Here is a 23,174-nt window from a genome sequence, read left to right on the forward strand (position 1 = left end):
ACTGACTGATATGGGAGTATAAAAGGCCAGACCCCTCGCCTCAAGGTGGAATCAACTCCATGGAACAATCTGTGCCCAGATGTTCCTCACAGTATCAAAATGAAGCTGTTTTCAGTCAAGAATACACCCTTCATATGTATACCTATGGCTGATTCATGTTGATGTATGGCAGAAACCAACACAGTATTATAAAACAATTATCCTCAAATTAAAAATAAAATTAAAAAATACACCCTGGTTTGGCTTTTTTCTACTGCTCCACTTGTCTCCCTCATTCCCTTTTTTCTGAAGGTACTCCCTCCATCAAAAAATCACTTGTACCAAGTATTCCCTTCTCAGGCTCTGCTTCTAAGAAGCTTAAGGAAAGATGTACAGCAAAAACTGATGGAACGAAAAAAAGAAAGATCATAGATATTGTAAAACATCTTTCTCAATAATTGATGGGAAAAGCAGATGAAAATGTCAATAGAAACACAGAAGATTTGAGTATCGTGGTTAACATACTGGACTGAATTGACATATATGGAACACCATCCTCAACATAATATATATTCTTCTCAACTATGCATGGAACAATGATCAAGACAGACCACATGCCAGGCCATAATGCAACATTCAAAATTTTCAAAGAACTGAAATCACAGAGTATGTTCTTTGGTCATAGCAGAAATAAACTAGAAATCAATAACAGAAAGGTAACTAGAAAATCCTCAAATGTTTGGTTTTAAGCAGTAACCATAGGTCACAGAAATCACAATGAAAATTAGAAAATATTTTGAAGTGAGCAATAATACAGTTGCTACGTATCAATTTTAAGTTACTGCTGTTAGAACCTATGTTTGATGTACTGTAAATGTTCAATCTTTAGTTCCCTAGAAGTAAACAATATTCAACAGCATGAGACAGAAAAGTGCATATTGCCAGCTACCCACAACTGGTTGAAATTTCATTAACCTCTAACAGATTATTGCTTGCTGGTAAGCCAACATCTAACCCACTTCAGTATTCTTGCCTGGAGGATTCCATGGACAGCAAGCCTGGTAGGCTACAGTCCATGGGGTTGCAAAGAGGCAGATATGACTGAAGCAACTTAGCATGCATGCATGCCAGCCAACATCATATGATGACATAATTTCCAAATGGGTGAAAGAAAAAAAAAAAAAAAAAAGCCAAATTAAGAAAGCTCAGAGAAACTGGTACCCACAACAAGAACAGCTTTATTGCTAGAGAGATTTCTCTGGGTTGAACTTTTTTTGACAACCAAAGCACAAATATATAGGGAACCAAGCCTACAGGCAAACTTCCATATAGAATCTTCCCTGAATATATCTTTCCACAGCTCCATGGAAGTGGCTGCTTAGATTTCTGCCTAGTAGGCCACGATAAATAAATAAATTACAGTCAATCTCCTGGTATGATTATTTTTGTTATATTAGTTAGCTATCCAAAAGAAAAAGCTACTTGGAATTCAACTTCTATTAATTATCCCAAAGTCCAGCACACATAAAAAAACACTCATTGTTACAGTAAAGTACATGAATCAGCTTATAGGTCACCTTTATAATTAACCAGAAAAAATGAATAATTTTATGGTTTTTCTAATAAAAACAATGACTTCAGCATGAAGCTACAACTTATAAACCTCTAGGCATTTGTACTTTTAGAACCTCAATATAATTCTGTATTACCAGTTGATGTTGAATATTTTCATGACGTTGCTTAAGAAGTTCTTCTGTCCTCTGCAAGAGACCAAATTCAGCTTTAAATTCGGCTATTATTTGATGCTTCTTTTTGAAAACTGTACTTTTGCTTCGAAGTTTACTGACATATCGCTTGAACTGCAAAAGAACACAAGTGTAGTTTAATAAGTAGAAAACTAGTTGCTAAATATTATATATAACCTCAATGTATTACAAGCATTTTCTTTTCTACTGTCCAACATGTGTGTCACAAATACAGAACAATAACTTAGTTTTACTAAAAACTTGGAAAGACTAACTGCTCAATTAAAATACTTTGTGTACATTTTGATTTTTTGGACCCATTAAATACTGTAAATCCTTATATAAAAGCATTCATTGTGAGGTTTATAATAATGATTTGGAAAACAGCAACTTCAATCCTATACAAGTTAAAAAGGTTAAAAAGAAGAAGAAGAAAAAAGTGGAAGACCAATTTTGGCTATGGTTTTATCATTTTATCTCTTATGTACTATACTATTTTGGTGACCCTGGATCTACTGGGATTATTATAACCAAGCAGAACAGTCAACATTTGCAGTTACCATTTATCATTTAAGAAAGGTACTGAGACCATATACCCTAAGAAGCATCTGAAACTCATCCGAAATGTTCAAAAGCTAAAAATACTCCAAATTAGTGGGAACTCATAGTTGCTTAATTCAGATGCTGATCTACTAATAATTGCAACTACTCTAATGGAAAGACCCCATTATTAAACAATAGCAACTAGAGTTTTGAAAAGCACATGAAATGAATACTTAAAGGAATTTATTTATCAAGTGCTGCTGCGAAGTCACTTCAGTCGTGTCCGACTCTGTGCGACCCCATAGACGGCAGCCCACCAGGCTATCCAGTCCCTGGGATTCTCCAGGCAAGAACACTGGAGTGGGTTGCCATTTCCTTTTCCAATGTATCAAAGTGAAAAGTGAAAGTGAAGTCACTCAGTCGTGTCCGACCCTCAGCGACCCCATGGACTGCAGCCTTCCACTTATTAACTATTACATAGGCACTGGGCAGGCACTGGGCAGACACTGAGAATACAACTCTAAACAAGATACACATCCTGCCCTTAACAAGCTTAAGAAATAGTGGGGAAAATAAACACTGAACTGATGTTCACAACCACAGCGAACATTATGAAAGAGTGAAGGGGCCCTGAAAATAAATAACAGGAGTTTAACCTGGGTTGGGACCAAGGTAGAAAAAGTAGTGAGGGGGGGGGGGTGTTGGAATTTTAGAGAGATGAGTTATGACAAATTTCTCAAAAATAATTTAAGCAAGACTGAAGTAGCAGGAGTATGTTAGAAGAAGGAGAAAGAAGCAAGGAAGAGCATTCTAAGTAGCAGAAACAGCAGATGTAAAGGTCCTGAGGCACTGGCTCATTAAAAGTATTGCTCAACATAAGAGACAAATGTGAAAATTTTCTGGTATTTCTAAAACAGAACAGAATGCTTTTAAAAATCACTTTCTCTTATGCACCATTAGTACTAAGAATTTTCAGATTTTTTTTACTACATAAAATAATTTTTCTGCTCCAACCTTTTAACTACATTCTTTTAAAAATGTCCATACTGAGAATCTGGCCTATTATACTTAAATGCATCACTTCAAAACAAAAGTAAATCTCCATATTACCTACAATGTGAAAATTCTTTAATAATCTTAAACTTTGTAATGCCCAGTTCTTTATAAGGATAATTAGGGAGGTAATAAATAATTTTATAAGTAATAAAAGTAAATGAATGTATTACTGAAGCTTTAGAAAACAGAAAAAAAGGAAAATTCATTCAAAACCACTATTTAATGCAAGCTCTATGACCATGTGGTATTTTACCTCCTAAAAATAGGCTAAATCTAAGGTCAGTAATTCTCTTGGGTTGGTTCAAAAGTTAGTTTGGATTTTTCTGTAGGATGTTACAGAAAAATCCAAACAAACTTTTTGGCCAACCCAATAAACTGTAAGGCAGCAAAACAGGAAGGAGAACGTTTCTAAAATATAGGGTTTTTTCTTTAAAGACTTGATTGATTCCTGAATACACAAAGAAAGTCCTTAAAACCCATAAGATTAAAAATTCTTCACATAAAAATAACCCACTAATTCATTGTTTAGACATCTTTTTAAATGACTTAAACTTTGAAAGAAATGATGAACACATTGTGATTTAGAAGAAGGAAGTTCAAAATATTTCTCTATCCATGACTGAGTTAGTTTTAATATTAAGGAATCTAGCCCACACACAGCAAAATTATCAATGGCTGGATTACAGAAACTGTTTAAAAAAATTTAAGTCAGACCAATATACCTAGAATCTAATAACTTGCAATTTTTCCTTTAAAAGAATAAATGTGTAAGCCTGACACAACCACAGATTCAGAATCCTCAGAGTAACTATATGTTCTATTAAAAGTGTCCTGGGCAAAGTGCCCAAAATGAAATCAATCCTGTTCATCTGCTATCCTCTGTATTATCTAGGCCAATCTTCCCTTTCTCTGTCTTGCTGTGCTCTGGAACTATTTTTAAAAGCTAAAGGCTATAAATGTTTTGTGAAAGAACAAACCTACTGATTACTCAATGTGCTCTATGCTGATTGGTTATTTGACATTCACTGGACAAACTACCTAGGGGGAAGGTAGTCAGGGTCAGATAAATAACAAGGATTTACTATAGCACAGGGATATATTGAATATATCTTGTAATAACCTATGATGGAAAAGAATCTGAAAATATGTATGTAACTGAATCATTCTGCTATACAACAAACTAACACTGAAACTAACAACTCGGCTTCAATTTAAGAAAAGAATAAAATGCTCAATTAATGGAGCCCTTACTTCATAATGTAAAAAATCAATACCAACTGGATTATATAGACTTAAATGTGAAAACGAGAACTAAAAATCTAGAACACAGGAAAATATCACTATGATTATTGAGATAGGAAAGGATTTCTGAAAATGGATGTTGATAAAATTGACTGCTAAAATTCAGAACTTCTGTTCATCAAAATATATATTAAGAGATTAAGAATATAAATCACAAGTTGGGAAGAATATATCTGTAACATGTTAATCCAATAAAGAATTTAATCTAAAAATACATAAATTAAACCCACAAATCAATGAGAGAAAGGCAAATAAACCCAATAGAAAAATGGATAAAATACTTGAATAGTCACTTCATAGAAAAGAAAACCTAAAGTGGCCAATAAGCATAGTAAAAGATGTCTGACCTCATTTATAATCAGTGATATAAATCAAAACCATAGTAAGATACCATTATTATGCCCATCTGAGTAGTAGAAATAAAAAGCCCTTCCATACTAAGCGTTGTTGAAGATGTGGAGGAAGTAGAACACCTATACACCACTGAGAGTGAGGGATATAAATTTGGAATAATAATGTGGAAGTCAACTGGGCATAGCTACTAAGGTTGACCATGTACCTCCCATCTACCACCAAGGCCCACAAACAGCAGGGTTTCTCACACTTATCTATGGTGATTAACCAGTTTTTCAAACTTTCTAATTGTTTGTGAACTGGATACTCTTATAAAATAATAACAATGTTTATACAGTATCAAATCTATCAGATCAGTTCAGTTCAGTCACTCAGTCATGTCCAATTCTCTGACTCTTTAAAACCCCATGAACTGCAGCATGCCAGGCCTCCCTGTCCATTACCAATTCCTGGAGTTTACCCAAACTCATGTCCATTGAGTTGGTGATACCATCCAACCATCTCATTCTCTGTCGTCTCCTTCTCCTCCTGCCTTCAATCTTTCCCAGCATCAGGGTCTTTTCAAATGTGTTAGCTCTTCACATCAGGTGGCCAAAGAATTGGTGTTTCAGCTTCAACATCTGTCCTTCCAATGAACACCCAGGACTGATCTCCTTTAGGATGGACTGGCTGGATCTCCTTGCTGTCCAAGGGACTCTCAAAAGTCTTCTCCAACACCACAGTTCAAAAGCATCAATTCTTCTGCACCCAGCTTTCTTTATGGTCCAGCTCTCACATCCATACATGACTACTGGAAATTCCATAGCCTTGACTAGACAGAACTTTGTTGACAAAGTAATGTCTCTGCTTTTTAATATGTGGTCTAGGTTGGTCATACCTTTCCTTCCAAGTAGTAAGAGTCTTTTAATTTCATGGCTACAATCACCACCTGCAGTGATTTTGGAGCCCCCCAAAATAAAGTCTGACACTGTTTCCACTGTTTCCCCATCTATTTGCCATGAAGTGATGGGACTGGATGCCATGATCTTAGTTTTCTGAATGTTGAGCTTTAAGCCAAATTTTTCACTCTCCTCTTTCACTTTCATCAAGAGGCTCTTTAGTTCTTCTTCACTTTCTGCCATAAGGGTGGTGACATCTGCATATCTGAGGTTATTGATATTTCTCCCAGCAATCTTGATTCCAGCTTGTGCTTCATCCAGCCCAGTGGTTCTCATGATGTACTCTGCATAGAAGTTAAATAAGCAGGGTGACAATATACAGCCTTGACATACTCCTTTCCCGATTTGGAACCAGTCTGTTGTTCCATGTCCAGTTCTAACTGTTGCTTCCTGACCTAGATACAGGTTTCTCAAGAGGCAGGTCAGGTGGTCTGGTATTCCCATCTCTTTCAGAATTTTCCACAGTTTATTGTGATCCACACAGTCAGAGGCTTTGGCATAGTCAATAAAGCAGAAATAGATGTTTTTCTGGAACTCTCTTGCTTTTCCCATGATCCAGCGGATGTTGGCAATTTGATCTCTGGTTCTTCTGCCTTTTCTAAGACCAGCTTGAACAGCTGGAAGTTCATGGTTCATGTACTGCTGAAGCCTGGCTTGGAGAATTTTGAGCATTACTTTACTAGCATGTGAGATGAGTGCAATTGTGCGGTAGTTTGAGCATTCTTTGGCATTGCCTTTCTTTGGGATTGGAATGAAAACTGACCTTTTCCAGTCCTGTGGCCACTGCTGAGTTTTCCAAATTTGTTGATATATTGAGTGTAGCACTTTCACAGCATCATCTTTCAGGATTTGAAACAGCTCAACTGGAATTCCATCACCTCCACTAGCTTTGTTCATAGTGATGCTTCCTAAGGTCCATTTGACTTCACATTCTAGTATGTCTGGCTCTAGGTGAGTGATCACACCATCGTGATTATCTAGGTCGTGAAGCTCTTATTTGTACAGTTCTTCTGTGTATTCTTGCCACCTCTTCTTAATATCTTCTGCTTCTGTCAGGTCCGTACCATTTCTGTCCTTTATTGAGCCCATCTTTGCATGAAATGTTCCCTTGGTATCTCTGATTTTCTTGAAGAGATCTCTAGTCTTCCCCATCTATTGTTCTCCTCTATTTCTTTGCACTGATCACTGAGGAAGGCTTTCTTCTCTCTCCTTGCTATTCTTTGGAATTCTCCATTCAAATGGGTATATCTTTCCTTTTCTGCTTTGCTTTTCGCTTCTCTTCTCACAGCTATTTGTAAGGCCTCCTCAGACAGCCATCTATTTTTTGCATTTCTTTTTCTTGGGGATGGTCTTATCTCCTGTACAATGTCAGGAACCTCTGTCCATAGTTCATCAGGCACTCTATCAGATCTAGTCCCTTAAATCTATTTCTCTCTTCCACTGTATAATCATAAGGGATTTGATTTAGGTCATACCTGAGTGGTCTAGTGGTTTTCCCCACTTTCTTCAATCTAAGTCTGAATTTGGCAATAAGGAGTTCATGATCTGAGCCACAGTCAGCTCCCGGTCTTGTTTTTGTGACTGTATAGAGCTTCTCCATCTTTGGCTGCATGAAAAGTATATAATCAATCTGATTTTGGTGTTGACCATCTAGTGATGTCCATGTGTAGAGTCTTCTCTTGTGTTGTTGGAAGAGGGTGTTTGCTATGACCAGTACATTCTCTTGGCAAAACTTTATTAGCCTTGCCCTGCTTCATTCCGTACTCCAAGGCCAAATTTGCCTGTTACTCCAGGTGTTTCTTGACTTCCTATTTAGATGTTCTTAAATACTTCCTCCTAATTTACATGGTTGTGGATTAGTAACTAACAGTTTGTGTACTAGAACAGGTCTTCAGACCACACTTTGAGAAGCACTGCTCCAGAGCAGGTCTTCCTAAATGGGGTGTGCTCCAGGACACTCATATGGCACAAACAGTATAGGTGTGCCCACATATTAATCCACTTAGACTCTGCAGCAGCTGGGCAAGATATTATAAAGAACTCCCAGGCCAGTAATCCTCAGCTATAAGCAGCCTTGTCCTTTTATCTCAGTATGCTAAGCAGTAACTATTTACTTTAAGTGCCATGTTGTGAAAAAAGTTAGGAAACACTACCTTCCAAAAATCCTTGCTCATAGTCACAGGGAAACATACATAATAATATTGATAGAAACCTGCAATAGCAAAAAGTCAGAAAAGATGCCATAACTAATTGTTTTATATTCATACAATATAGTATACACAATCAAAATAAACAATTATAGGTTCAAGAAATAATGTAGAGCCAAAAAAGCAAGTTACAGAATAAACAGAGAATGCTCCCATTAGCAGTATTGCTTAGGGAAACTAAATAATATACTGTTTAGGGATACAAATGGGTGGTCAAACAGTAAATAAAAATCACAGAAGGATAAAAACCTAACTCATGATGGAGTAGCCTCTGAGAGGGGTGGAAACTGGATGGGATAAAGTGAAGTCACTCAGTCGTGCTCGACTCTTAGCAACCCCATGGACTGCAGCCCACCAAGATCCTCTGTCCATGGGGTTTTCCAGGCAAGAGTACTGGAGTGGGGTGCCATTGCCTTCTCCGAGACCTCCTACTACTCCTGTTTAATTCCAACCTCTACAGAGGAATGCTGGGGTCACCTTCCTGTGCTGATGGTGCCTAGGAAGGGAAGCGTTTTGTCCACAGTCACATCACTCCTCACCCCCATCTCCTGACTGTGAGGCCAGAGTCCTGCTACGGGGACAGTCAGGAAAGCTCTGAGGCCCCTTTGACAGCTCCCACAATGGTTTCTCCCCCTTTCCTGTGAGAAACAGGTAGAAAAAAGATCTTTTCACTTGTTCTTATTCTTAAGTAGGTTTCACCAAGATCTGTGATCTTTCTCAGAAGACAATCTAGGTGTTGCAGCGAGGAAAGAGAGCATGTGATGTTTGCAAAGTGTCTGTGAGAAGTTCCTCTCTATCTAGAGGTTATGCTTGCTTGCTTTTCTTTTCTGGGTGTTTTTATTAAGGAATGGCAAAACATTTAAATGTCCCTTTGCTTAGACTGTCCCCAGCTGTCAGTACTGTCTACAGTGTCTGCTTGGAGGAAAGCAGTAAACAGGGTCAGAAGCTCACCCAGCTCTGGAATGATGGCCCCAGCCAAGCCTGGCCACAGGGGTGGGAACCCTAGATGGCTGCCTCCACCCAGAGAACGGGAACCCTGAACTCCTCTGAGCAGTGAAGATGCCTGCTTCAGGCTGTAGGCAGGGATAATGTAGAGGCACAAAAGGAATCTCAAAAGTGTTATTTTTTTAAGCTGAGTAATAAAAGTATGTGCTTAGTCACTCAGGCGTGTCCAACTATTTGCAACCCCATGGACTGTAGCCTGCCAGGCTCCTCTGTCCCTGTCCTTTTCATACTGTTTGTGGGGTTCTCAAGGCAAGAATACTGAAGTGGTTTGCCACTTCTCCAGTGGATCACATTTTGTCAGAACTCTCTACCATGACCCATCCATCTTGGGTGTCCCTACATGGCTTGTCTTATAGTTTCATTGAGAGAGACAAAGCTGTGATCCATGTGATCAGTTTGGTTAGTTTTCTGTGATTGTGGTTTTCATTCCTTTTTTTTTTTTTTTTAATTTTTTTTTTTTAAATTTTAAAATCTTTAATTCTTACATGCGTTCCCAAACATGAACCCCCCTCCCACCTCCCTCCCCACAACATCTCTCTGGGTCATCCCCATGCACCAGCCCCAAGCAAGCTGCACCCTACGTCAGACATGGACTGGCGATTCAATTCTTACATGACAGTATACATGTTAGAATTCCCATTCTCCCAAATCATCCCACCCTCTCCCTCTCCCTCTGAGTCCAAAAGTCTGGTATACACATCTGTGTCTTTTTTCCTGTCTTGTGGTTTTCATTCTGTCTGTCCTCTGATGGATAAGGATAAGAGGCTGGTGGAAGCTTCCTGATGGGAAGGACTCACTGTGGGGGAATCTGGGCCTTGCTCTGATGGGTGGGGCCATGCTCAGTAAATCTTTAATCCAATTTTCTATGGATGGGTAGGACTCTTTTCCCTCCTGTAGTTTGGCCTGAGGCCAAACTATGGTAGGGGTAATGGCAGTAACGGTAGTCCTCCTTCAACAGGACTTATGCCAGCATGCCCCAAGGTTCCCAGGACTGTTGTATTCAGTGCCACTGGCCCCATAGCAGGCCACTGTCGACCCATGCCTCTGCCGGAGACTGCTGGACACTCACAGGCTCAGTCTCTTGTGGGGTCACTGCTCCTTTCTCCTGAGTCCTGGTGTGCACAAAGTTTTGTTGGTGATGGACAGGGAAGCCTGGAGTGCTGCAGTCCATGGGGTTGCAAAGAGTCAGATAGGACTGAACCACTGAACTGAACTGAGGCTCCTCTGTCCATGGGGATTCTCCAGGCAAGAATACTGGAGTGGGTTGCCATGCCCTTTTCCAGGGGCTCTTCTCAACCCAGGGACAGAACCCAGGTCTCCCACATGGCAGGCAGATTCTTCACTGTCTGAGCCATAAGGAATGCCTTTCGTATACAACACGCACACACAAACTTTCACTACTCTTATTTAACATAATTTTAAAAAATTAAGCATTTTGAAAGTAAATAAACATTAAACAATCAATCAAGAAGGTCCCAAATCTAACCAATGAGTTCCAGAAGACAATAGAAACAAAAAAGGTAGAAATAATACAAGAAAATTTTCCAAAACCAAAGAACAAAAGATTCTAAATTAGAAGAGCCAACAGAAGGCACAGTTCAATGAAAGAAAGAGCTATACTTAAGTATACAATCTTAAAAATTTAGAAAACTAGAGATAAAGAGAGGATTCTAAAAGTTTCAAGAAGAGGTAAATGACAATAATAACAATGAAAGATCACATCAAAGGACTGGGAATCAGAACAGCCTCAGATACCAACAATGAATACTAGCGAGCGTGCGCATACTCAGTTGCTTTAGTCATGTCCTACACTTTGGGACCCTTTGAACTGTAGCCGGCCAGTCTCTTCTGTCCATGGGATTCTGCAGGCAAGAATACTGGAGTGGGTTTCCATGCCCTCCTCCAGGGCATCTTCCCCACCCAGGGATCAAACCTCAGTCTCCTAATCTCTTGCATTGGCAAGCAAATTCTTTATCACTGAGCCACCAGGAAGCCCAATGAATACCAGAAGACAATAGAATAATGCCTTCAAATTTCTCAGGGAAAAAGATTTTCAACCAGAATTCATTATTTAGTCAAATTATTGATCATGTATGAGGACGGGAAAAAGACAGTTTGAAACAAGCAAGATTCACAAAAACGTATTACCCATGTTCCTATTTTCAGGAACATTCTCTATTATAACAAGGAAATAAACCAAGAAAGAGAAGACTTGAGGTTTGGAAACAGGAGATCCAAAACAAAAGAGTGGTAAGAGAAATTTTCAGGATAACAACTGTGAAGCCTGAGATTACCATTGTATAGCAAGCCTAGAAATTAATTTTCCTACACTGGAACAGAAGAATGAGAGGGGCTCCAGAAAGAATTAGTCCCAAGGTTTAAGAAATATAATTACTAGATTACTGTGGATGACGATAATGCCATATTAAGAGAAACTGTACAGTTCTACCAGAAGGTTTAGAGTTAGGTGAGTGATAGGTACTTAAAAAACTAACCAAACAAAAACAAAAAAATGAGGTCAGTATAAGAAGAGAAAAAAACAGAAGTGTACAAGAAAGGATATGTAATCATAATATGCTGTGTGGCTTAGCTATAAATAATAACATGTTTATATAATCATCATAATGTATATAGTAAATAGTGACATAACCAGAAATTATAATTATATTGGGAGACTATAAAGAACATAAGGATGGATATGGAGGGTATACAGGGAATGGAGAAAGTAGAGCTAAATCCTCATTTCCTATGGTTCAGTTCAGTTGCTCAGTCCTGTCCAACTCTTTGTGACCCCATGGACTGCAGCATGACAGACTTCCCTATCCATCACCAACTCCTGGAGCTTGCTCAGTCTCATGTCCATTGAGTTGGTGATGCCATCCAACCATCTCATCCTCTGTTGTCCCCTTCTCCTCCTGCCTTCCAACCTTCCCAGAATCAGGGTCTTTTCCAGTGAGTCAGTTCTTCTCATCAGGTGGCCAAAGTATTGGAGTTTCAGCTTTAGCATCAGCCCTTTCAATGAATATTCAGGACTGATTTCCTTTAGAATTGACTGGTTGGATCTCTTTGCATTCCAAGGGACTCTCAAGAGTTTTCTCCAACACAACAGTTCAAAAGCATCAATTCTTTGGCTTTCAGCTTTCTTTTATAGTCCAACTCTCACATCCATACAAGACTACTGGAAAAACCATAGCTTTGACTAGACAGACCTTTGTCGGCAAAGTAATGTCTCTGCTGTCTAGGTTGGTCACAGCCTGTCCAAAATTTTTTTAAATATCAAGAAATATACAAAGAAATATCTTTGTTGTTTAGAAATACAAAGGTAAATATTAGAAGAAACAAGTAAAAGCATTAAAAGTGGTTGCCTCTAGGAGGCATGACTTGGGAGCATGGAAGGGCATCATTATTTTCATTACGAGCTTTGTTTACTGTTGCACTTTTATGTGGCTGCACTGGGCCTTTACTGTAGCGCGCAGGCTCTCTCTGGCTGTGGTGAGTGGGGGCTACTCTCTAGCTGCAGTGTGTGGGCTTACTGTTGCAGAGCACTGGCTCTACAGTGCGCGGGCTCAGTAGTCATGGCGCATGGGCTTAGCTGCCCTGCAGCATGTGGGATCTTAGTTCCCAGACCAGGGATTGAACATGTGTCCCTTGCACTGGCAGGCAGATTCTTAGCCACTGGACCACCAGGGAAGTCCCTTGTTTTAGTTTTTAAACTACATATTTGTGTTACTCTAAAAAATTATAATGAAAAGAACACTCCACCTCAAAAAAGCCCATCACCAACAAAAACCTTACAGCTGATAGACTTTAATTTGAACAGACTTTGAGTATTAAAAATTAAATTTACTCATAATTCTGTTATAATGACTTATCTGGGCAAAAATTTATAAACTTATAAATTAATCACTAAAAGTCCTAGGAGAAGTACAACAGGGTCACAGAAGCAGTTCAGAGAATTGTCGAGATCATGGGCTTTGCAATCAGAGAAACAATTTCAAATCTTTGCTCCACCACTTAAAGTGACTTTGCTGCTACTGCTACTGCTAAGTCACTTCAGTCGTGTCCGACTCTGTGCGATTCCACAGACAGCAGCCTACCAGGCTCCCCCGTCCCTGGGATTCTCCAGGCAAGAACACTGGAGTGAGTTGCCATTTCCTTCTCCAATGCATGAAAGTGAAAAGGGAAAGTGGAGTCACTCAGTCGTGTCCGACTCCTCACGACCCCATGGACTGCAGCCCACCAGGCTCCTCTGCCCATGGGATTTTCCAGGCAAGAGTACTGGAGTGGGGTGCCATTGCCTTCGGGGAGGTATTTAAATAAGATCCATAAAATGGACTAATGTTCTATAAAATTGAATGATGGATAATGATTAATAATGTCTATCATTTTGTTTGAACTGCTACTGAGGCTGTAATTCCAATACTTTGGCCACCTGATGTGAAGAGCCCGACTCACTGGAACAAACTCTGATGCTGGGAAACATTGAAGGCAAAAGGAGAAAGGGGCAGCAGAGGATAACATGGTTAGATAGCATCACCGACTCAATGGACATGAATCTGAGCAAACTCTGGGAGATAGTGGACAGAGGAGCCTGGTATGCTGCAGCCCATGGGGTCACAAAGAATTGGACTTAGTGACTGAACAATAACAACAAAGATTACATGGAAGATGAGATAACTTACTGTTCCTTTTAAACACTAAGAAACAAAGAAATGTCAAATAATTAGAACGAACAGAAGAGTAAAGATCTAGGTGTGATATAGTGCTCTTTAGAAGTAAAACAGAACAATCACTACTGCAAGAAACTACAAATCTACATACTCTGAGTACAACTAAAATTTTTGTATGTATGTTTATAAACTGAGATTGGAAAAGAATGAAGCAATAAAGATAAATGTTGTGTGTTGGGTATGTAGGGTCATACGTGAATTCTTTGAGATTTATTTCTTAGATATTTAAAAATTAAAAATATTTTGAAGGAACTTTGGCATGAGATAAACAATAAATCCTTGGAACATCAAGGAAAAAGCTTTCAGCAGTGCACTACATAGAGCAGGCCAATCAAGTCAATTTGTCATGAAAGTAAACTATAAAGATTGCCACTGTGCAGGAAGGCCCATTATAGCAGCTATTACTAATCATTTGGTCCAATACACAACTGTAATCTAAATTTGTCATCTATGAAAGAGCAGCCATCATTTCAGATGCTGAGATTAGTAAGATTAATGTTTTAATAGTGCTAGATTCTCGCTTCAGGACCAATTTTACAGACTCAATTCCTTTGTGATAAAAATGGAATTTGACAGATCTTCTTTCTCCTTTTGCCTATTTAATATGTTTTGGAACCTTTAATAGTAATGGTCAAAATCTGAGCAAGCTTTTTAAAAGGACAAGGCAGCTTATTTCCCTATGTATATAATCATTTACAAATATTTTTCAAGCTTATCTGTAACTCAAAAGTATTACTGGATTCCAGATATCATTCTGGATATTTACGTGGAAACAAGAATCTCTGCTTATGTTGCAAATTTCCAACTCAATATCGGGCATGAAGCTATTTTCACAGTACTTAAGCTGTGAAGACGTTATAAGACAACTGTATAATAAGCACTTTATATGGTCAAGAATTACAAAGAGCTATTTTTTAACACTATTTCTCCTTTTACAGAGGAGAAAACCTATAGAGAAATTAAAACAACTCACTGAAGTTCAGAAAGTTAGAAAAAAACTGGATTAGAATGAATACTTGTGTCCTCAAATCCTGTTAGTGCACTATCCATGCTATTTTCCACTTCTTAATTAAATCACATCTTTGTCAGTTATTTTATCAAATGCTGTTTAACCATAGAAAACTATAGAAATAGGCCCAAGAAAGTTATATGTGAGATGGATAACACCAACTGTTCAAGAGTAGAATGAATATGCCCAAATGGCCATAATTTTTTTGGCCACTTCTATTCTGTCTGAATTCAGAATTGCAGAAAACCTGAAAAGGCCATCTTTTCAAGTCATGCTTCATGTCATAAATCATTTGGATTCCCTGAAGTCTGGTATCAGAGTGGTTATTTGTTTTAAGTCAAGAAAAAAAATGTTTTTAAGCAACTTTTATTTTCTGCTAAAATGTTAGTCTTCTGAAATCACTCATCATAACTAGCACAATATATAAATATAGACATACAAACACTATTCTAACCTTTTCCAACCTGTTAGTTTAATGTTTTCAACTTTAAATTAGAAAATCTCACTAAGCCAAGCATAAACAACATAATTACCTACATATGGTAGTGGATAGTTAAGTGCTGATTCTCTTGGGAGGGTCTATAATAAGCAATGTGATATATGCTAGTAGAAATCTGTCTTAATAGAAACTTGTGGCATAGGAATATCCATCTGGGAAACACAGTTAATCATACCATCCAAGGTCTCTGTGCTTCTATTATAAATCAAATCACCACCACACAGCTGTTACTATATCTCTAATGGGGTTTTCAACTGCTGTCCAAGCAGTTAACTCTCAAAAAAATTTTCTATGAAAAGTTTTCACATTTGGAGTTAAAGCTGTGGGACTACGTGGACTGCATATATAATAGCCTACCTTCTATTGTAGTGAAATGAGGCAAATTTATTTGATTCTGTTTTGTTCCATCTCCTGGGAAATTTTAGGGGCCTCAGGTCCTGCTATGAACTCTAAAGAGGGTAATGTGATTTGAAAGGTTCTAAAAATATCACAGGTTTGCCTGGACTCACTTAGAAGGGTGGATGATTCAATTACAAGTGTCAAAATTTGATTCCTAATTTTTCAGGATCTGACAGCTGCAGCTAATCTTGCCAGGATTCCCTTATCTTCATTGTGCTTCTCTTTGAAGTATTTAAAGAAGATTTCATAATCTTTGCAATTTAGCTCTAGGATTTCCGTCAGTAGCTGTAGAATGAGTCAGTTGGCTCTTTCTAAAGCTACTTATACATATTATTTGATCAAGCACATTTTTAAAGTAGCCATTAACTGCAAAACAGCTGACCTTCTTTTAATGGTTAGGGAAGAAAATATAATGAACTCTAAACCCGTACACCATAAACCAGGAGTGACCTTTCAATGCATGAAATGCCAATGGAAACTTAACCAAAGGTTCAGTTGTTGCTATAAAAAAGTTCAGATTCAAAAGGCATGCATTCATTTGAATGACAGCTCTGAGAAGGGTACTAGCACTGAATCACTGTGGCTAATTTTTTGTTTTACTTTTCAAATAATTAAAGCAGAGATTCAGAGATACCAAGGTGGCAAAGATGGTAAAGATTGGAAGCTATGTGGCACTACTACATTAGGTACAGCCTCTATTCTCTGCTCTTCCATCAGTAAGACAAAGTCACCAAGCTGATTATTGCCCATGAAAGGGTAAAGATCATATTTAACAAAAGAACTGACTGAGGACTACTGTATTAAATGGCAAATTTAGGTTTTTGGTCAGGCATTTAAAAATAACTTCATATAATAAACAACTATGGTTAGGATGAAGACTTTATAAAAATAATTTTTCTTATCAACTGAAGTGCCATGACATTTTAAAATATCAATTTTCTAATGAAAAAATCTGTATCTGGATTAGATTATACACTTCTATTCAGGTTTTCTACACATTTACCAAGTGTTTATTACATGCCAGCTATTAAGTAAATGGTGGCGAAAAAGAGATATGGCCCTGCCATAGTGGAGCTTACTGGTTTCTTAGAGGAGGCAGAAATTTAACAAGTGATCTTAAGTGAGCTGTATCCTAGTACACGGGCTTTGCAGGTGGCTCAGTGGTAAACAGTTGGCATGTCAATGCAGGAGACATGAGTTCAATCCCTGGGTTGGGAAGACCATGTGGAGGAGGACACTGCAACCCACTCCAGTATTCTGGCCTGAAGAATCCCATGTACAGTGGAGCCTGGAGGGCTATAGTCCATGAGGTTGCAAAGAGTTGAACATAACTTGAGTGACTGAGCATGCACATCTTAGAAGACATGTGAACAGAGTGGTATGGGAATGTTTCAGGGTTGTGGGGTGTGAGCTGGGAAAATAATAACATGGTATGATTCCTGGGAGAGATGCTATTCCAGCTTTGTTATCTTAAAATCGTACTGATCACATCAACCTTTTATTGACAACTCAGATTTATAATTATGAACATTTACTATTATACTCTGCTCTAACACTTTTTAAATCTCTTCTAACACTGAATTTTGCATAAAGCAAGATAATTCTATGTAAACATTTTTATAGCACCTCAAACTATGGAAAACCAAGGTCACTTATTACTAAAATTCTGTTCCAATATATGAAGTTATCATAGCGTGGAACAAGAGCAACAATTTGTACTTTATCCTAAATTATATCTCAATAAAACTATTCGGAAAAAAAGGGGAGGAAACCCTCAGTGTGACAAAAGACAGCATATACAAAGTTCAGAGATAAATGACAGACTAGAACAATTATCTAGATTAACAACTAAAATCCAGGTAAAAATAAGATAAAGAGATAAAAAAACATTCACTCCATTAGAAAAAAATGAAGAAAGACAGTAAAAGGGCAAATGACAGAAGAAATATAAATGACCAAACATGTATGTGGACAGCTGTTCAATCTTAAGAGAAATGAAAATTAAAATATAATACTGTCAGAATGAAGGAAATTAAAAGAATGAGGATCAAGTGCTATTTTAAATAACAAAGGAAACAGATCCTTTTGTACATTCTTGGTTGGAATAAAAAAACTGTACATTCTATAGAATACAATATAGCAATTAAATTTTGTACATGACAATAATTATTATGACTGTAGTTTGTATTTATGAAGTACTTCCTATAAGCCAGCCACTATTGTATACCGCTTAGTTATATTAAATCATTTAGCCCTCACAGCCACCATACGAGGTGAGTTCTATTATTGTCCCCATTTTACAGATAAAGAAACTGAGGCACAGAGCAGTTAGGTAACTACTGACATTAGCTGTTAGGTTGAACAGCTGAGAGATGGCAAAGCTGAGATCTGCACACAGGTGTTCTGCCTCAGAGCTGATTTTCTAAACCTCTAGAGAAAAGCCTCTTCATTTACTGACATGGAAAAATTTCTGACACATGTTATTAAAAATAAGTCACACAACACACACAGTACAATACCATTCACATTTTAAAAAACCCACAAAGCATATTATCCAATCTGTGTCTATCTCCAGAGAAAGGACTAAAAGGGTTTACAAAATTAGTAGCAGTGGTTTCTCTCTGACAAAGAGTCCAAGGACTGGAGGTAAAAGGTAATCAATGGGGACTTCTGCTTTATGTGTACTGTTTGCTTTTCATTTCATGAAAATGTATTCAGATATTACTTGCACAATCTGATTTTCAAAATATTATATTATTATTATTTTATATACCTTGGAATAAATCGTACTTGATCATGGTGTATGATGTATACTATGTTGTTGAATTCAATTTGATTTGAAGATGGAAAAAGGTATTCCATACAAATAGAAACAAAAGGAAAGTTGAGGTAGCAACATTAATATCAGACAAAACAGACTTTAAAACAAAGAAAGAGGACATTACATAATGATAAAGGGATCAATCCAACAAGGAGATACAACAATCATAGATGCATCCAAGACAGGAGAACCTAAATATCCAAAGCTAATATTAACAAACATGAAAGGAGAAACTGACAGTAACATGATAATAGTAGGGGACTTTACCACCCACCTACATCAATGGACAGATCATCTAGACAGAAATTTAATAAGGAAACACTGGCCTTAAATGACCCATTAGACCTGATGGATTTAATAGATCTAGCAAGAATATTCCATCCCAAAACAAGAGTAATACTAATCCATCTGAATCAGGGGTCCCCAAGACAACCCCCAGGTTCAATGATTTGCCGGGAGAATTCACAGGACTCTGCATAAAATCATGCTCTTGGCTGTGCTTTATTACAGTGAAATGGTACAAAGCAAAACCAGAAAAAGGAAAAGGCACATGGGGTGAAGTCAGGAGGAAACCAGGGGCAAACTTCCAAGAGTCTTCTCCCTTAATTCCTCCAACAAGGAGGTATAACAACACGTGTGAAATTCTGCCAACCAGAGAAGCTCATTAGAGACTCAGAGCCCAGAGTTTTTACTGGGGGCTGATCACGTAGGCATATTCTGCCTAGCCCATACCAAAATTCCAGACTCCAAGAAGGAAAGCAGGTGTTCAACATAAACCACACTCTTCGTACATATAGTTTAGGCACGTGAGCCAATCTTATCAAGGAATAGTGGGAATTCTTCTAAAATCCAACTTCCCAGACGCCAGCCAAGGGCCAATCTTGCAAGCAAGTTTTTCTAAAAATAGCAGATTTAGGTCCACTGTTTTAACTCTTTTCTGCAGATCCTTCCATAATCCTAACTTTTTGTTCTCAGCTAATTCATAATGAATTCTTTCCATGAATGTTTCCAGACTTTTCATTTGTTCTGGTCACCTTCATGTGGACTCTGGCTTGATTATGTCTTTCTTAAAACATGAAGCCAAAAATGTAAAATAATATTCTAAGCATAATTTCACATAAATAAGATATTATATTTTTATTAACAGAGTATAATTTTAAAAAAATTTTTTCTCGGCCAAGCTAGGTAGCTTATGGGATTTTAGTTTCCCTATCAGTGATTGAATCTGGGGCCCAGGCAGTGACAGTACTGAGTCCTAACCACTGGACTGTCAGGGAATTCTCAGCATTTTGTTTTTTAAAGCTGCATTACGACTGGATGATATTTTTAAAACTTTTTGTTTTATATTGGAGTATAGCAGATTAACAGCTACAGTCATAGGGTCACAAAGAGTTGAACACAACTGAAGCGACTGAGCATACACGCACAGCTGAGTAACAGTATTGTGAGTCTCAGGTGGACAGCAAAGAGACTCAGTCATACATATACATGTATTCATTCTCCCCTAAACTCCCTTCCCATACAGGCTGCAACAACAACTAATGGATAATTTTTGAGCTGCAGATAAAACTCAGATTCTACATTATTATTATTTATAATCCCATTAATGACATTTTGTTTACTTAAGCACAAGTCTCCTAACTACCAAGACGACTTTGAATTACAATGCTATCACCTGTCTCAGACTGACTATTCCTTCTAGCTTCCTGCTATGTGAAAATTATTAAGGTTTCTGGAGCTAGACTGCTGCTGCTGCTAAGTCACTTCAGTTGTGTCCAACTCTGTGTGACCCCACAGACAACAGCCCACCAGGCTCCTTTGTCCCTGGGATTCTCCAGGCAAGAATACTAGAGTGGATTGCCATTTCCTTTTCCAATGCATGCATGCATGCTAAGTCACTTCAGTCATGTCTGACTCTGTGCAACCTACCTCAATTCAAATCATGGTGCCACAACTTACTAGCAATATGACCTTGGATAAGTTAGCCTAAGCCCTCTGTGTGCTGGTTTTCTTATCTGTAAAACCTAGGAATAATAATCATACCTGTCTCATAGAGTTGTTCAGTGAAATAAATGAGATAATGTATATAATAAACCTAATATAGTGTCTGGCACATTCAATTACATAATAAACATTATTAATCTAAATTATTGATGAGAATAATAAGCAGGTTAGGATCAAGGGCAAAGTTCCATGGCATTTTGCGGGTGACTTCTCTCAGAGATGAAAGCAATCAAAATTCTTTGAGAATATCATTCAGTGAGACTTCTACTTTATGTACTTATATATGTACTTTATATACTTAAATCCAGTACAGAAAACGTCAAGATATAAAGGAGAGTTAGAGACTCATTATTATCAATTTTCAGTTATGTTAGAAACTGTAGTCTCTAAACTTAACCTCTTTATCACCTACCAAACACTTGTTTGAAGAGAAAGAAATCAAGATAGACTAGACTGGCAAGAAAATCTCTATCACTAAGAAGATACTTCCAACTGTGCAAGAAATTCCTACCTATGTCAGAAGTCTGGCAGAATAAGATTTTGCTGTGCTCATCCCTATACATTGCCTACAAGGCCATCATTGAAAATAAACTGTTAACCAAAGTATAAGGAAAAAAACAAGTGTTTTTAGGCTCTTCACCTGTTTTTTAAAAAATATGCATTTATTCGGCTGCTCCAGGTCTTAGATGCAGCACTCAGGATCAAGTGCCCTGACCAGGCCCCCTGCACTGGGAGCACAGAGTCTTATCCACTGGACGGCCAGGGAGGTCCCCATCTTTTTTAATAAGAAAAATCGAAGGAACACAAATGAAAAATCTAGTAAAGAACAAATGCCTGTAGCACTTGTCATCTGCAATTAGAAGAGCTAAAATTCTTAGACAAAATGTAACATCTGGAATATTGACTTTAATGGCAGTAGAAAGCATCAAAATATACACTTTGATACTGAATTTTAAAAATGAACTGATCTCTAAAGAAAAAAATGACAAAGGACTATAAATTACTATATGTATAATATTTGTTCCATTCATCCTAACACAGTCACATTCCTCAATTTTTCCAAGAAAAGATTAGTCAAACAACTACATATGGACAATCAAGGAATGAAAGTTTATTTCCAAATAAATGGCTGTCATACAGTTTCTAGCAAACTATTGTTTCCAGTTAATGACTGTGTACAATGTGGTCCTATTCAAGAGTCAAATATGAATTTTAAAATTAACTCATTCTAATAGTACCTTGAAGAATAGTTCAGTACTCATTTTGGAGCACAGATGCAGAGACATTCAGATCTGGATTCAAATCCTTGCTCTGCAACTCACTACGTGACTTCTGGCAAGTTACTTACTGTCTCTAAGCATTAAGGAAGCTGGCCAAGGTCACCCAGCTAGTAAGTAGGCTGAGAAAGCCAGGATGTGCATTCAGACCAAGTTATAGAGACCATGACTTAACTAGTCTGCCACCCTGCCTCTTCTAGGTACAGCAACATGGGTCCCAGAGGAATGATCACTTTTGGATGCCAGATGTTACATGTTGACTTAGCCTTTGAGTTTTTCAGAAGCTTGGACATCCATTATTTTAAAAATGGAGAAGTGATTTGCTTAAGGTCAATAGGAACATGTGAGAGAGACCTGGATCCTGCGTGGCCACTTATTAGTTGTGTAAATCTATAATTTTCCTGAGTTTCAACTAGTTGTAAAATGGAAATAATAGTAATCTCTCTTTCAAGAAGGGAAATATATGTTTGCAAATCATCTAGCACAGAGCCTTGCATAAAAGTTGCTCAATAAATGTTAGCCCTCCCTTTCCTCATTCTTCTATTTGTGACTCTGGGCACAATACTCTTTTTGAACACCATGCTACTATTTCTTGATACCCTCTCACCAACTGTGTTAACAGATGGGTGGCAAAGAACATGATTTTTTGGCAATTACCATGTGATACCAAATGAAACCTCAGTGAAGTCCAGCTATATTATATAATTTTAAGTAGAACAAACTTCCTCCTTTTTGTCCATATGGTCTACCACTTTATCAGAGTAGAAAACAAAATTGGTCTACCAAGATTTGTTCTTTATAAAATTATGCTTAATGTTCCCCAATACCTTCTGTTCTTTTAGGTAACTGCCAAATGATTTACTTGATTTGTTCTAGTTTCTGACCAAACATTGTTTAAAAATTAAGTTGACCTTATCCATAGCCAAAATTATCTTTTTCTCCTTAAAAAATGTGCTCTTTTCTGTCATCAGATACTTTTCCTATTCACTATAATTTGTTAAAGATAAAAGCTAATAGCTTGGCATGAGGTTCTTTTCCATCACATTTGCATAGAGGGACTATCCAATACTGAGTTATAAGCACTATTCAGTGCCAAATATGGCCATAGCAATTGGTATTTGTCAAATAGGCAGTATTTTCCTAAGAAAAGATAAAAATGCAAGGAGATAGACTGTTCTCTTATAAAGCAAAGTTGCTGCATAATTAATCTTTATTTCCTGGACAGCAAGGGTATCATGAAGTACACTCTGTTGGCTTCCAAGTATCATTTAAAATACTCCCATTTCTTTTTTTTCTTGGTTTGGGG

General features: G+C 37.7%; 1 protein-coding gene across 1 annotated transcript in view; it reads right to left on the reverse strand.

The window, feature by feature from the left end:
• Positions 1–23,174, reverse strand: part of IFT81 (intraflagellar transport 81) — a 99,739-nt gene that overhangs the window by 34,421 nt on the left and 42,144 nt on the right. Inside the window, exon 12 of the mRNA XM_005691425.3 lies at positions 1,689–1,838. Coding sequence (XP_005691482.1) covers positions 1,689–1,838 — 150 coding nt within the window. The remainder of the gene's footprint in view (positions 1–1,688; positions 1,839–23,174) is intronic.

The sequence above is a fragment of the Capra hircus genome, chromosome 17 (assembly GCF_001704415.2).
Source record: "Capra hircus breed San Clemente chromosome 17, ASM170441v1, whole genome shotgun sequence".
Lineage (NCBI taxonomy): Eukaryota > Metazoa > Chordata > Mammalia > Artiodactyla > Bovidae > Capra > Capra hircus.